The 17,087-nt window shown below is 34.9% G+C and overlaps 2 protein-coding genes across 2 annotated transcripts; both read left to right on the forward strand.

The window, feature by feature from the left end:
- The first annotated feature begins 3,932 nt into the window (after positions 1-3,932).
- LOC110804745 (receptor-like protein kinase HERK 1) lies at positions 3,933-7,694 on the forward strand. The gene has a single exon (XM_022010351.2). The coding sequence runs from the start codon at positions 4,842-4,844 to the stop codon at positions 7,332-7,334; it is 2,493 nt and encodes an 830-aa protein (XP_021866043.1). The 5' UTR covers positions 3,933-4,841; the 3' UTR covers positions 7,335-7,694.
- Positions 7,695-8,311: 617 nt separating this feature from the next.
- Positions 8,312-16,652, forward strand: LOC110804748 (carboxyl-terminal-processing peptidase 3, chloroplastic). Its single transcript, XM_022010354.2, has 12 exons — positions 8,312-8,861; positions 13,497-13,578; positions 13,689-13,819; positions 13,933-14,019; positions 14,332-14,410; positions 14,893-14,981; positions 15,055-15,090; positions 15,294-15,413; positions 15,532-15,618; positions 15,706-15,855; positions 15,964-16,071; positions 16,206-16,652. Exons 1-12 carry the CDS (start codon positions 8,475-8,477, stop codon positions 16,452-16,454), a joined length of 1,605 nt encoding a protein of 534 aa, XP_021866046.1. The 5' UTR covers positions 8,312-8,474; the 3' UTR covers positions 16,455-16,652.
- Positions 16,653-17,087: the final 435 nt, after the last annotated feature.

Raw genomic sequence — 17,087 nt, forward strand, 5'->3', positions numbered from 1 at the left:
TAGGTACGATGTTCTAACAATAGTTCATATCTTTTGTTACTTTCAACAATTAAGACTATCTTGTCTTGAATGATCTAGAAATCAATCAACCTTCAAAAGTCCATCAAAACAGAGCTTTAGAACGTTAACTTATTGACATGGTTTAAGTAACAATGCCAATGATTAGTGGAACTCAAATCAAGAGATTGATTTGAACCTAGTAAAGTTCTTATTATTAAAGAGATGTTTGTTTTAAACAAGCATATTGACTCAACCACTAAATGACCATTTCATTCAAATAAACAAACAAACAAACAAACAAACACTGTTTTTGTTTTTCTTGAATGTGAGTCTTTCTGTGTTTGAAAACAGAAATTTAGGTATGTTGATTACGGAACAAAATAGCCATTAAGTTCCAGCCTTGCGAGGACTGAAACTAAACTAGATGACCCTACAACTAATGTAGCATTGCCATGCTTCATTTCCCAATTGTAGGTCATTAGTGTATTCTAGCTTCCATCATTTGAGTTATTACCGAAGTAAGAACCTCAAGCGTTATATGATACCAAGGAAGTTTGATTGCTAGGTTACTTTTTCTTTAAACATAAACTTATGGGTAGAAACGGAATTGTAAGTTCCTTTCACCTGTTCCTTGTTTTCCTATTTCTTGTACCCTTTCTTATAGTCTTAAGAATTGACTTCTCTAGTGTTGACTTTTATACTTTGTTAGATATGTCCAATGTCACTCCAACAAGGTTCTTATCATTTAATTTATGTTGAATATTTTACTTCAACTGGATGATCTTACTAGAAGCTTCTAAAGTTCTCTAAGCATCGATCTATTCGAATGTCTAGGGACTAGACTCATTCGAGAATTAAATGGACAAAGATACTAGGTTGTTAACCATTGGTAAAGCTGAGTGTTTAAACTCAATGCTTTATGATCTCAAAACTACATTGTATTTTGAATTCACAAGCACGAATAGGTTTTCCATTCGACTTTCATAATCGAAAACAACCATAAAAGTTGCTATAAGACACGTACATTTAAATTGCTCATTTTCTCTCATTTTCGTGAATCGTTCTTGGATTCACTACCAATCGAGGAAATTCACTGTTACCTTCCTAAAAGGATTTATTGCAGTAAAATATATTTAATTATAAACAATAATTAAAACATACATTGAAGCATGCAAAGTCTAAACATTTATCATGAGTAATAACTTGAAAATTAAAGCAATTGAACAAGTCATTAGCATTTTATTCGAATTTATTATTCCGGCAGGTGTGAATAAAATGAATCCAAGACCCCAAAATCATTGAAAACTTAAGCACGATTTGACTTAATTCTAAAATATTTTAAAATCCGTTGCTAATAGTCTAGAAACTACTCTTGGTTGATAGATACATCTAAGAACTTATTAGGTAAACCTATCCCATTTGCCACGACATAAAAGGACTCCTTACTTATATCGTTGAGTTTTACCAAAACTAACATGTACTCACAATTATTTGTGTACTTTACTCCTTTAGAATTAACAAGTAATACCTCCCTATGGCGAAAAACTATTACTTAGATTGATGTAAAGGTTATCCAAGTAAGCGTTATTTTGGAAATGTACATTTTAACTCAATTTTTAAAGTTTGGAACTTAAGGCTCTTACTATGTTGGTTAGATTTTAAGTGAACTAAAATCCTTAATCATGCAACATAATCAAGCCATAATCTCATGCATTTTTTAAGACATATTTAAAGCAATAAATAACTTAAAGCATGCATAAGATTTAAATGTGATCTAGTATGGCCCGAGTTCATCTTAAAGTTTCAACTTCAAACTCCGTCTTTGAAAATGGATTGGAAACTCCGTCTTGAATTTCACCATGGGAGGCGCCATTTTCTTCAAATAGGATATGCTATAATTAAAACTAATTACAACTATTTGATAGTACGCATACCATATTTAAATAAAAATTCTGGTGCATAAGACCAATTTTACATTCAAGTTAAAGGTATGCAGAACATAGTAACTATCCTATTTGGGCCATACTAGTCACTTTCCATAACCTGCAAAACAGTACATTTACAATATACCATTCATCCATTCATTTATTAATGAATGGCCGACATAGCAAGTTAGTAGAAAAATCATGCATCACATAAACATTTGCAGCAACTAATCAAAGGTTCCAACAATCTACAAATTATTCAACCTTATTAGTTCTAATCGAGTTGTTTTAACCTTAAAGGAATATAAACCTAATCAAGAGTTTAATGACTAAAAGCTCCCACTAAAACCAAGAATTTACTTGCTTTACAAATTTTAAACATAAAATTGTATTTTCTAGTCCTACCGGAAACTTACAAATTTAATTAAAATTTAAAGCTCATATAAAATAATTTTTAAATCCCTTAATATTATTTTCAGTTGATTAAAATTAATTAGTTATAATTTTACCAAGGTTTTAATTTTATTAAAATAATTAGTATAAAATAATTTATAATAATTAAATTAATCAAAATTGAATTCCGACAAAAATTAAAATTACAAAATTTAATTTAATTAAAATCGTTTTCAACCGAAAAAACAAATGAACGACTCAACGTGCCAAGACAAGGTCGTAGGCCGAAGCCCACGCCTCGCCCCAGCAAGCGACACCGCAGCGCCCATGGGCCGCGTGCATAAGTGCAGTGCCCATGGCCTGCTTGCTGCATCAAAGCGAGCAACGCAACAGCCCATGTTGTGCTTGTTGTTGTGCGCTGAGCAGGGGGCTTGGCGCAGCGGCACGCGAGCTCCCTTGCTCGTTGTGCTGCTGGCCTGCCTCTTGCCTTGCGCTATGACGCTCGTCGCCTTGCTCGATTAATTATTCTTGTGTGGACTTGGTCCACAAAAATATTAGTGTGGTACCAAAACTATTAATTTTCTCCATCGTCCTTTTTACGTACACAATGACCTTTATTGTTCATATAGTGACTATACGCCAAATTTCTTAGATATAGTAACCATTTTTTAAATCATAGTAAACCTATGTTTTAAAAGTGATTTGTGTCTTAAAATGACATTATTGAAACACATCATGTATCAACGACAACAATTTGATATTATTTTCATAATAATCCTAATAAACATGCCAAAATAAATTAGGAACAAGTTATTGACCTTCTTTTAGGAATAGTCCACAATAAATTTAGTGTGGAACATGTCTATTTAAGAATTGGTGAAAATGAATTCAAATTTCCACATAAGTGCGGTGGTTTTTTTCTAAACAAATTTCAAAATGAGAAAGAGGATGTGAAAAATTAAGAAAGTGAGTAGAAAAAAGAGTGGAAATTATTAGGTACACCGTACACCCAAGGGTATTTTTATGCCCATGGGTCTCCCTCTCACATTTTCTCATCACCGTGTAAGTGGAAAATGTGAGAGGGTGCACCGTACACCCGAGTGCACCTAATACATTTTCAAGAGTGATGAGGAAAAACAAACTCCTCACCATTGTGAATGTTCTGACAACACATGACAACCAATGTTGCCACATATTCGAATCACCCATCCCCTAATTGTAATTTATATTGTCAGATGGACCTCTACTCACAATTCAAGTGGACAATTCAACACTTGAGCCAAAATTTTAAAAGATCGTAAGAGATTCTCTAGAAAATCATGTGGTTTCAAACAACCGTACATATATCCGCATATGGAATATTCTATCTTCCAACTTGGACTACAAAAAAATCTCCAAAATGACAAATTATTATTAGTCGGGATCACAATTGAAGTGATAGTCATGTAGTCTTGTAATAGTGTAACACGCAACAACACTTATACAAGGGCGTAGTAGCACACAATGCCAGCATCCCTGTCTTCCAACACGCTTGCAAGTTGCAATTGAGCGAGTAAATTACGCGTTAACTAATCAAAATTACAAAAATCTTCATATTTTCTTACAATCTCTAATAAAATCTTCTTTGCCACTTGACCAATAAAGACCACTAATTTAAGTTGTTCAGAAAAAGCAGCAAAACCAAAGCCAATTCCGATTAAACAAACCTGACGGTTATCCCACCGTTCATCCGACGGCGACAGCTAATTCAGCCCTTGACTTTGTCTGCAATAAAAACCTACCCATAAATTTATTTTTTCTTCAATCAAAAAATAAATATTGTACTTTATTTTTTTTGTCTTTCTTTGATAACATTTGTTATTCTTTAATGTCACTTTCTGGGTTTTAGTTGTCAATCATTCCATTTTTTCTGCTGGAATACTCTCTTTCAGCAATCACCAGATTCAGCACCAACTACTATTACCCACCTTTTCCCCTTCTTCTTCTTCTTCTTCTTCTTCTTCTTCTTCGATTTCGAACCCTTTTTTTTTTGTTTTTCAGCAGGAAATTTAAGGATTCATGTTCATCAGTTTCTCAGCCAAATCTTTGCTCCAATTTTATTGATTCAGAGCTCATTTGATCTAGTAAGCTGCAATAATTTTACTTATTTTGTCAGTTTCCTTTTCTGGCTATTTGATATTTTTTGCGGTTTATTTTTGTTTCTACTTTTAGACTGTTACAACATCGAAAACCCTTCATTTTCTGCTCCTTTTTGCTAGATTCTTGATTCATTCATTTTATTGGGTTTGTTGCTAGATTTTATGGGTTTTTGATGACTTGGGATTTTGGGTATAGTATCCTGTAAAAAACCCTGAAATTTGTTCAAGTTTATGAGCTAAAATGCCCTGCCTTAAGTTTCCGGTTGATGATTTTCATTTTCTTGATTCAATCTACTGGATGAGTTATTGATCTGTTTTCCCTTCCAAAATCCGACTTGGGAACCTAGTGTTTTTCCTCGATTAAGATCCATAAGTTTGTTTAGTAATGAATTTGTATCAAATGCTTGTCAAAGTGGTCATATGGATTTCCATAATGGTATCTCTAGCCTCCTTTTTAGGGAAGGCTAATGTTGCTGCAACTAATTACCTCATAGATTGTGGATCCTCTCAAAATACCACTGTTGGGGATCGTGTTTTCGCGGCTGATCGATACTCGACCCGATTTCTTTCCAGTCCACAAAATGTTTTAGGGAGTTCTAGTAGCAGCTCTTCCAATTTGGCAATTTATCAATCTGCCAGAATTTTCACAGAATCATCTAGGTATTCATTGCCTATCTCCCAGATGGGAAGATACTTTATTCGGCTTTATTTCTCCCCGTTTGATCATGGAACATACAGAATGAGCAGTGCTACCTTTAGTGTTTCAGCTCAACAATTTACACTCCTTAGTGATTATACTCCAGAGAGATCTCCTATAGTTAAAGAATACTCAGTGAATGTGACATCAGACACCCTTGTTATCACCTTCAGCCCCTCAGGGAGCTCTTTTGCTTACCTAAATGCAATTGAAGTTGTCTCCGTCCCAGATTCACTCATTTCAGATGATGCTAGCTTACTCAGTCCAACTGGAAGGTACAGCGGTCTAGTGACGCACGCAATGGAGACAGTTGCCAGGGTAAATATGGGAGGACCATATGTCAACTACAATAATGATACCCTATGGAGAACTTGGGTTGTCGATGATCGTTTCTTGTTGAACAATGCATCTGCTGTTGATTTGAATAATACTGCGGCTGTCCAGTATAAACAAGGCCATGCAACAAGGGATAGTGCTCCAGTTAGTGTTTATGGCTCAGCCAAAGAAATGAACTCGATGAATAATCCCACAGCTAATTTCAATGTTACATGGGAGTTCGATGTGGAGATGGGGTATCAATATCTTGTGCGGTTTCACTTGTGTGATATATTGAGTACATCCTTGGATCAGTTGTATTTTAATGTTTATCTTAATTCCTGGATTGTTTCTCGTGATACTGATCTTAGTACTTTGACTGGTGCTTTGGCAACCCCGGTTTTTATTGATGCTGTTACACCATTGGCTACTAGCAACAAGCTTCGGATAGCAGTTGGCCCATCTCCTGTATCTAATGTGTACCCTAATGCGATATTGAATGGTGTGGAGGTTATGAAGCTCAATAATTCTAGGGGCAGCCTCAGCGGGAAGGTTCTTGTCCATATACCTTCAAAGAAAAGCTCAAAAGAAGTAGGGCTGATAGTGGGTGTTGTTGGGGGTGTTTCTGTTCTTGTATTGGCTGCTATCCTTTTCATCTTCTGTAAAAGAAGTAAACTTAAACGTCAAGGTCTTTCAAAAACGTGGATTCCTCTGTCCCTTACTGGAGGGACTTTCCACTCAACGGGAAGTAAATACTCCCATACTACAGCTACAAGTGTTGATTTCAACTTGAGTTATCGAATTCCTTTTGCAGTGGTTCAAGAAGTTACAAACAATTTTGATGAGAGTTTAGTTATTGGAATTGGTGGTTTTGGGAAAGTGTACAAAGCAGTCTTAGCTGATGGTACAAAAATTGCTGCCAAGAGGGGTAATCCTCGGTCCCAACAAGGTCTTGCAGAATTCAGAACTGAAATCGAAATGCTGTCACAATTCCGTCATAGACACTTGGTTTCTTTGATTGGATATTGTGATGAAAAAAATGAGATGATTCTGATCTATGAGTATATGGAAAACGGGACCCTCAAGAGTCATCTCTATGGTTCAGGCCTTCCTAGTATGAGTTGGAAGCAGAGGCTTGAGATATGTATAGGATCAGCCAGAGGTCTCCATTACCTTCACACTGGCTATTCAAAAGCTGTAATCCATCGCGATGTAAAATCAGCAAATATTTTGCTTGATGAAAACTTCATGGCCAAAGTTGCTGATTTTGGGCTTTCGAAGACGGGACCTGAGATTGATCAGACCCATGTAAGTACAGCTGTCAAGGGTAGTTTCGGATACCTTGATCCTGAATATTTCAGGAGACAGCAACTTACTGAGAAGTCTGATGTGTACTCATTTGGGGTTGTCTTATTTGAAGTACTTTGTGCAAGGCCAGTTATAGACCCCACACTTCCCAGGGAGATGGTGAATTTAGCAGAATGGGCAATGAAATGGCACAAGAAAGGGCAACTGGATCAAGTTGTAGATCCCACTCTTGCTGGAAAGGTGAAACCGGAGTCACTCAGAAAGTTTGGAGAAACAGCTGAAAAGTGTTTGGCTGATTACGGTGTTGACAGGCCTACAATGGGAGACGTGTTGTGGAACTTGGAGTATACTCTTCAACTACAAGAAGCCGTTATTCTAGATGACCCTGAAGATAACAGCACTAACATGATAGGTGTTCTATCTCCACAAATCAACAATTTCAGTGAGAATGATAACAGTGTTACTTCTGTAACTCAGGACACAACCACTGTTGAGGATCATTCTGGTGTTTCTATGAGTAAGGTCTTTTCACAGATAGTAAAGAGTGAGGGTCGTTAACTTATATTTTCGATGTCTAGAGAGAATTGTTTCTTCTCTTTTGGTTGGTAAGAGCTGCTGCCGATATCCCCCAGGAAGTTTGGACGAGAATAATTATCTTTCTGTACAAAAGTGATGGTTTAAAAACTGTTGTATGTTTTTTGGAACCTGCTGTTAACATAGAACCATACTTGTCGTCTTCTTTTTCCATCTTTTGGATGCCAATGAGAAAGCTTCCCTTTTTGTATTCTTGTCCTCCCTGTAATGATCTGTTTTCTTGTGCTTAAATTAGAATTCCAGGCAAAGTTGTTATGATTGATTCCCATACTCAAATAATTGTATCCTTGTTGCAGAGCTAATTATATGCTTATGATTATTCCATAGCGTGCTTTTTACAAGTTTGTTCCCATGTGCTGTGCTTAATTCCTTTCAACAACTCTGTGTTTAAAATAAGTTTAACTTAATTGATTTCCTATGTTGGGTTCTAAATATTTACAGGGAGGGAAAAGATGTCTTTCACACTTTCCATTTTTCCCCTTACTATACTGCAACAAGTTCAAATAATGCGGTCCTTACAACCACCATTATCTCTGGGAATTGGCATAATAGTTAAGACTGAGGGAATGTGTACGATATATCTCATGTTCAAATCTTCACTCTCCAGTTGTAATTTATACGGAGTATTATCTTTGTGGCTCATTAGCACCAAAAAAAAAAAAAAAACCCAATACCTACTCCATCATGCACTTTCCATTTCTATCGTTCAACACTTCATTGTTTTTGCGATAGCCTCACTTGCATTTTTCTTTCATTAAGCAATAAGCATCCTTTCTCTAAAGTCTACCACCAGTACTTTGACAAGGAAGTTAGGATGTACAGTATATATTTCCTTCTACTTGCGTGAATCAAATATTTCTAAGTTATACCACCACATTTCTGTTCTTCCACCAGATATTTGTAGCACAACAATAATGAGGACAAAATATGATTATATGATTGATTCCAATTGAGTAAGATTCTTGGCAACGTAATTCCATTTAGCACCACAAAATTACACCATCACAAGATTCAAGTAGGTCCCTTAGACCCAGAATCACCTTCATCAAAACATAAACGCCACTTTTAACATTCAAAATTAATTCCATTTCCCCCAATTTGCAAATGCAACTTCTAAACCCTAATCTCGATCTTAATCTCCCAATTATGTCATCAATTTCTGTTAATCATACTCATAATCACAAAATCCTCCTTAAACCCACTTCTACTTCAACCTTATTCTCCGCCATCTCTCCTCGATCATCCTGCAAATTCAACAGAAAAGGCAGAATTCCAATTCTATGCTATTCTTTACCTTCTTCGAATCCCAGAAATTGCAATGAAAGTGATTCATCTGTTTCAAAATCCAATGAATTCAGGATTGGCGTTGGTAAATGGGTGTTTAATTTAGTAGTAGGGACAGTTGCTGTTGGTTCGATTTTCATGGATTTTGATTCTCCGGCTTTAGCTGAGTCTCTCACTGTTGCATTTCCGGTGTCTCGTTCTGTTGAGGTTCTTATCTTCCTTGTTCATTTTTCTCTCTTAATTTAGTTTGAAATACATGCTTCAGCTTTGACTACTTGTGCACAATCTTCACGGTTCACCTAAAAAATTATTAAAGCATAACTAAAAGAACATGGCAATCTTATCATGGGTACTTTATTTTTTAAGTCGAATTTGTGAGCTAATACAAATTCTTTTTTGTCAATTACGGAGTAAGAGTAGGAAGAATCGTAGTAAATTTCAATAACGATTATTTATAAGAAAAAATATAACACGATAATCTAATATATATATATAAAGGGGAGTTTTTTGGACATCATTTAGAGCGTCCACGTAGGATCTCCATGTCATTGCATATAATTAAGTTATTAACTAATTAAATAAATAAATAAATAATATTAGAGTCTTGCCACAATAGACTACTTAATAAAGATAGATTTCACAAACTTCTACCATCTTTTTGTATATATATATTTCGTACGGCCTTCACCAAAATAATCTCAACCTTCACCAAACGTTCAACATCTTTTATCTCCCCTAAATTCACTAATTTTTGAGGATTTCAATTCCATTGTCTAGGTACTTCTTAGACTCCCTAGAAGAATAAAAAACGGTGTTTGTTTTTAATGGTAATTAACAAATACTCCGTACCACCCTACTAACAGTTTTTATGCCTCCTCTTATCACCCCTACTATCGTTTAATCACACATGATTAAACAATCTCAAGATTGTCTTTAATTTATCCGACACAACGAACTACAATTTAGGTGTGAAAATTACACGTTGATATAACCGGGTTTGCAAGCCTACATGTAGAAAGACACCGGCCCGAAGATCTCCCAATATCATGGATAGTTAGATATTAGATGTTTTTTTTTAAAATTAGTTATTATAATTTCAATTAGCTTAATGTCAAGAATTCCATCCAATTTTTATTCTCCTTTTTTTTTTACAACTTTGGGATTTTGCATAATCACAGTGTCTTAAACTTAGAAGGCTATATTTTAATTTCTCGAGCCTTGACATTCTTGATAGACAACTGAACAGTTTGCTATTAAGAATGCAAATCCAAGGCTATGTATATTATTTTACTTTTTAGCATTTTGGTTGTTACGTATTTGTGCTAGAACTGAATTAGGATGCATGTTGAGGCCTTAGACACAGCATACCTCCTCATGGAGGTGTTTGAGATTAACATCAGATGTACTAGAATTGAATTAGGATGCATGTAACTCTTTAAAAGATAAAGACCCGGTAAAAGATAATAAGAGATAAAGATGAATAAAACTCAGTAAAAGATAATAAGAGAAAAATAAAAATAGATAAATAAAGACCCGATAAAAATGAATAAAACTCAGTAAAAGATAATAAGAGAAAAATAAGAACCGGTAAAAGATAAAATAGATAAGAGATAATTTTTTAAAAATTTAATAGATAAATAAAGACCCGTTAAACGGTCATACTCATTGATTATAAAAACCATCACTATTTTAATTATCGCTTAAAGTTGAAAAAAAAAACTCAAAAAAAAAAAAGAATTTAACCCGTGCATCGCACGGGCTTTAAATCTAGTTTGTAAATATATTGAACTTTTAATGGTAGAAAAAATAGAAAATATGGTAGAAAAAAGAGCAGATGGTATAAAAAAAATACAATAGTATAAAGAATAATGGTGTATCGTGCCCTTATTATGGGTTTATAAACACATAACGATTAGCTATCTTTCGGTCTTCGTAGGAATAGTAACTTGATTTATGGAAATTATTAAAGTAAAGTAAGTTTGATTACATGTTCCCACGAGAGAGTCTGTTTTCCGAGTATTGACTTTATTTTCCTACCGTATTTTGTGCGTTACACCGAAAATATCCATGCACCCCAATGCCCCATCAAGTTGATTTTTTTAATCCTTATATTACTATGGCAACGCTAATGGATTTGGGTTGAATTTTTCATTATTCAAGGGCACATATTTTTTCAAAATCTCTCTTTCTTTTTTTGCAATAGATAAATTTGGTGGTTTTGAGTAATTAATTTTAGAATATTTTCATCGGTAATCTAAGTAATCTAACAAATATACTAGCTCGTAAATTCAAAAAAAGCAAGGTACTTTCTAACAATTTTGTTATAGAGCACAAAAGAACAAGACCTAATTTGGCAAAATTAGTGGTGCGACTAGCGGTAGAGTAGCATGTGCACAACCGTTAAGAGTAGCGGTTGAATTAAACAATAAAAGTTCAAAGCTTTTCTGTTTAACTATTAAACATTCATACTAGTAATATATTTCAAGTACTCAACCGTTATATATGTCGCAAACCGCTACCTCCGCCAAACCCAAAAAAATATCTTAATGTTTTTTTAATTTTTAACTGATAAAGGTCATGTTCATTCATTATGTCATGCGCTTGTAGTTAGAGCTGGCAATGGGTTGGGTTGGGTCGAAATCAGGTCGACCCATTTATAAACGGGTTGAGATTTTCCCAACCCAACCCGACCTGTTTAATTAAACGGGTTGAGATTTTCAACCCAACCCAACCCAACAATAAACGGGTTGACCTGAAATTGACCCGTTTAAAATTATTTTCCACTTTTAAGTGTAAATTGACTTGACTATAGAATTGTGAGGTGATATTTTTGTGGTATATCTCATAGCAAAAAATAATACTTCAATATGTATTTGACATGAATCAAAACTTCAAATAATTGTTCAATGTTGAAGGAAAAATGAGAAATAAAATCTTTCAAATAACATTCAACAGATCTATATTACATACTTGCTTGAACTTAAACGGGTTAGGCGGGTTGTTTCCGGGTCGAACATTTCAACCTGACCCAACCCATTTAATTAAACGGGTTGAAAATCTTGACCCAACCCTTTATTATTGGGTTGGGTTCGGGTTGGGTTGGTGGGTTAGGTCAAATTTTGCCAGCTCTACTTGTAGTTGATACTCGGTGAACATGTATGATGTAATGATGTATCCATAATCTAATTTGCGAAACACCCTAGTCAAAGGGAAACGCCAATATTGGTAAATTTTTTTATGATGGGGGAATATATTATCTGGCTAACTATGTTAATATGTTATTGATCGTTGAGGATTATTTGCACTACCGTTTTATGCACGCAATGCGTGCTAAAATACATACAAAATTCTATTTAATTTGATATATTGGTTGCCCTTTTATTGATATTTTTTCTAGCTTTAATATTTGGTGATTTAAAAATACTCGGTATGTTTTAAGTTGATCGATTCTCCTCTACTAGTATGTACTCTCTCCTTCCCGGAATACTCGACTCGGTTTGACCGGCACAGAGTTTAAGGGACTTGAATTGACTTATTTAATTTAATAGGTAGTAGTTGATAGTGGGGTATTATTTTAATGTAGTTAGTGAAAAATGTGTAAAAGGGTGGGGTTGGGGGAGAGTAGGGGTTGAATTTTTAATTATTTTTTGTATGAAGTAGGGGGTAGGTGGATTAATAGGGGTGGAGTGAGAAATAATATAATATTGTTAGAATATTTCCATTTTTAGAAACAGGTCAAGTATTAAGGGACGGCCCGATAAGGAAAACAGGTCAAGTATTCCGGGACGGAGGGAGTAATATTAAAGGTTTTGTGTTTAATTTGTTTTTATTTTTTTGATTTAAGTAAAGAGTAAAATAGGCTATATCACGTTTTTGATGTGGGTCCAACGATTCCTTATATATTATCCTGTACTAGTTTCTTATGCACGTGATGCACGCTTGTAATATAAAAGTGCACAAATAATGAGCTTAATTGGTTAATTATCTCTTGTGGATTTTGGTAAATATCTTTAAATCGGTTTTATTCAATGTTGTAATATAAATGTTTTGTGTTTAATTTGTTTTTATTTAAATAAAGGTAAAATAGGCAATCACTCTTCTGAGGCCGCCTCAAGCGTTCCCTCTTGAATAAAAAAAAGAGATTCACACCCTTTCATGGGATTGTGTAATACGATATCATAGGTGTTCTCACTTCTCAACGCATTGAACAAATTATATTAGAGTACAAATTATAGTATACTGTATGCTTGTTTGAAAAGAAGAAAATGCAATATCTTGGTACAAAATGAATAAGGAACTAAAGAAGCATGACAATGAATAGTAACCTATCTTATTTGTGAATCCTTGTGGTCATTGCGGATGATCAATGCAGATGGGAAAAAAATGAACAATTACATTGGCCTTGAAGTTTTGTACCAAAAAGAAAAAATACATTCGCCTCTCTAAAGCAATGAGCCACTAAAATGATGTCAAACCACCAAAGGTGAGGCGTGTGGTTTGAAGTTCTTGATATTCTTGGGAACCTGCTCGATTCTTCAATGATTTAATATTGCAAAGATAATATATTACTAATGTGATGCCATTTTTAGGGCCATAGCCTCAACAAAAAGGATACTGACATTGATCCCTAAGGACAAAACTTAAGTTCATTGACTATCATCAAGTCTACTCTAGATCCATCGATTTAACTTGTAAACTTGTATGGTGGTGTTTCTGCCAAATATTTTATCAACTTAAGTCATCAATTTCTGTTGTTTTCTTTAGAAAGATATATATGGCTCTGCGGTCTTGAGTTTGTATGAGGATTTAAATTACTTTTAATATTTCCAACACTTTTTACAGGTTAATAGAGTACAAAGGACCTTAATCGAGGCTTGGGGTTTGATTAGAGAAACCTTTGTTGATCCTACTTTCAATCACCAAGGTATTTGATTTAAAGCTTACTTTTCTTTCTCTTCATCCATCCTTTACCTAGTCCTTTAAGCATGTTAAAAGTTCCACTAAAATAGGCTTTTTTTGGTTGGGGATGTTAAGACTGGGATTCAAAGCTGCAACAAACAATGGTGGAAATGTTCCCTCTCAGGTCAGCTGATGCAGCTTATACCAAGATCAGTGGGATGGTCTCTAGTTTAGGAGATCCTTTTACAAGAATAATCAGTCCTAAGGTATTTCCTTGGTTCTTAGTTGTCTCTATCCTTGAAATTCTAGGACTGTTTTTCAGATTAATCCGTGATGTTTTGGATTTCCTAATAATGTAATGTTAAACTTGTTTTTAAAGGAGTACCAAAACTTCAGAATTGGAAGTGATGGAAACTTGCAAGGTGTTGGGTTGTTCGTCAATGCAGAACCAACTTCAGGGCATCTGGTAAGCACTAGGAATAGAGTAACTCTTTTCCTCTCAATATCCGTATGGGTATGGTTCCTAGAAAATATTGATATAATTATTAAACTCCAATAAGCTGTTACCTCTGGTGCTAATTATCACAATCCAACAAGGTATCAGTAGTCAATTTTCCGATAAAAAAGGCAGTGAACTAACTTTGGAGGTAGTAGCTCTTGAGTAATGCCTACTGAAAGTCAGGAACCATACTTTGGATATCTTTCCATGATCTCAGCTATATTTTGCATGTTTATGCAGTAGCTATATGCATCAATTTGGTTTCTGTTGCCATTGCAGGTAGTTGTTTCTTGTGTTGACGATAGTCCAGCTTCACGTGCTGGTATACACGAAGGAGATGAGCTAGTTGAGATTAATGGTTTGTAATTCATCAACTTGTAACCTGGTCTTCTGAGTTCTTGAATAGACTGCTATTGTCTGTCTTACAGAAATACTTGAACTGAAAATAACTGAAATTCTCAATGCCTACTAGAAAGGAATAACAAATTTCCACAGCCATGCACTTTTAGTTATAATATAGGATTCTTACTTAGTCCTTCTCCTTATTGTGCTATCAATCAGAAATATGGTGTGCTCTAATGCGTTCTCAAATGTACGAATGGTTTAGACGTTTGAAACAAACTTTTTCCTTAGTCTTTTTATTATGAAACTGCAACTGGGGTTTATGTATTGGATCCTGCTTTAACCGGTTTAATCTGTAATATTAAGTGCTAATTGGTTTCCTTATGTCTGGCTGCTCTTGCTATTTGTAGTAATGGCCATATGATTATATTATCAGTAATGTCTTATTCTATCTCCAATACCAATGAAATTAACTACAACTATCTTGTGGAGATTCAGGGGAAAGGCTTGATGGAATGAGTAGTGAAACAGTAGCACTGAAGCTCAGAGGAAAGGCTGGAACAACTGTCAAAGTAAAAGTCCACAGGGTACTAACTGATCCCTGACGTTTGTAATATCGTTCTTATGATAATTTTCTGATTCATTGCTTTTCTGCTGCAGGGTAATGATACTCCTTTCAGTTCAAATATGAGAGAGGTATATATATAATCTATTTTTTTTGTTCGTCATTGCTAAATGTTTAGATTTTTCAAGTACTATTGTTCTTGTATGAATTGCAAAAATGTTATAGCAAACTGTAAATCCAACTTATGTCAGAGTGTACTGTGTACAAGATTCATTGTGAATCTTGTGGTACTGTAGTGTCATCTAACATAGCTTTGGCTTCTTGATTCTTGAAGGTCAACCTACCTCGGGAGTACATTAAGTTGTCTCCGATCTCCAGTGCTATAATTCCCCATAAAACCCCTGAAGGGCATTTGTCTAGAACAGGTTATGTAAAACTCTCAGTGTTCTCTCAGGTAATTATGTGATTACATTATGGCCAAGCTTATGACTTTGTCATTCTTCCCTGATCTAATTATCTTCTATTTAGTGTTAGTATCTCGTGTATAATCATGTTTTGATATCCATCAATAGACTGCAGCTTCTGATATGGAAAAAGTAATACATCAACTAGAAGATCAGGATGTTCACTCATACATATTGGACTTGAGGAACAACCCAGTAAGCACAATCTTTGGAACGGTGGTTTTGGGTTAATTGCAAATGTGCATGACTAATATCCGTTGCCTCTCTTGTTATTTTTTGCAGGGTGGTTTAGTTACAGCTGGTCTTGATATTGCTCAATTATGGCTTGATGGAGAGGAAACTCTAGTTTATACAACCGATAAGGACAGACATATATTTCCGATTAATATGGTTGATGGACATGCTATAACACATGATCCTCTTGTAATCCTTGTAAGCATCTGTATCAGAATATCACAAATTGCTAGGTTTGTTTACTGTTTCATATCCATTAATCATGTTAATTATATGCTAAAGCTAAACCCTGTTGGGTTGAAGTAGGTGAATGAGGGGAGTGCTAGTGCAAGCGAGATTCTAGCTGGTGCACTGCATGATAATGGCCGTGCTATCCTTGTAGGACACAAAACTTTCGGCAAAGGAAAAATTCAGGTATATTTTGAATTAGATCCCACTAGTATACTGTAATTTACACAATCCTGCAACTGTAAACAGTATTGCAGGGGATCGGAATTGTTCATTTTCTGTTTTACTGTATTTGCTGAAGTAGTGTGTTATATTTCCAGAGTGTTACAGAGCTGCATGATGGATCAGCCTTATTTGTTACGGTGGCTAAGTATTTGTCGCCTTTACGACATGAGATTGACAAGATAGGTATAACGCCTGATGTTCAGTGTACCGCGGATATGCTGAATGCACCCAAGTTATCCATGGTAAAGGATAAAAATGCAAGGTCTGTTTTAGAAGCTGATTCTTGCATTATGGTGGCAGAACATGTATTAGACATCCAACAGACACAAGGAACTGCTTCCTGAAACCCAAATCTTAGCTATATATTCATTCATTGTGTAAATACCTCTATATAGTTTTTCTTATACTACTCGTATATTCTCATACTCCGTATGTAAAACTAGTGTACATACACAAACTACTACTCCGTAACTTGTATATTGTTATGAAAATACTGCCACATGATCGAGTCTATTATATATATTATTATTATTATTAATCAACGGACATTGTTGTTTTAAAATTTCAATTTGGATCAACGGGATTTGATTCGCTACTGACTAAATACCCAATCGGTTTCAACTTTCAAGGTCCCAAGTCGTTTTATTCGGTCCCAATAAAGAATGGGTTCCAAAGGAATAGGTTTGGTCATTGGTGAATGGTGGACTCGAACAATCCTTAACTCCCAAGTCCAAGTCGGATGAAATGCCCGGTTGTATATTGATTTGAAAGATATTACATTTTGTGTGTGCAAGATCTTTATAGAGAATATATAAACCAAACCTAAAATATAAAAATTATCTTTATAAATAATAAAAAGAGATATCGTAAACCCCCCCAATATGGAAAATTGCAGACACCAAATTATATGGATTAAGTTGTTTGATTTTTACCTAATTGTTCAGTCATCTAACTTAAGAATTTTTGTGTGTGTATAT

This window comes from Spinacia oleracea, chromosome 3 (assembly GCF_020520425.1).
Source record: "Spinacia oleracea cultivar Varoflay chromosome 3, BTI_SOV_V1, whole genome shotgun sequence".
NCBI classification, from domain to species: domain Eukaryota; kingdom Viridiplantae; phylum Streptophyta; class Magnoliopsida; order Caryophyllales; family Amaranthaceae; genus Spinacia; species Spinacia oleracea.

What these genes read in the sequence shown, in the direction of transcription:
- LOC110804745 (XM_022010351.2), top strand. Translation starts at nt 4,842, where the DNA reads ATGAATTTGTATCAAATGCTTGTCAAAGTGGTCATATGGATTTCCATA.
- LOC110804748 (XM_022010354.2), top strand. Translation starts at nt 8,475, where the DNA reads ATGCAACTTCTAAACCCTAATCTCGATCTTAATCTCCCAATTATGTCA. An exon ending in ATGATCCTCTTGTAATCCTT is followed by an intron (nt 15,856 to 15,963) that starts GTAAGCATCTGT and finishes GGGTTGAAGTAG; the next exon opens with GTGAATGAGGGGAGTGCTAG. An exon ending in TCGGCAAAGGAAAAATTCAG is followed by an intron (nt 16,072 to 16,205) that starts GTATATTTTGAA and finishes TTATATTTCCAG; the next exon opens with AGTGTTACAGAGCTGCATGA.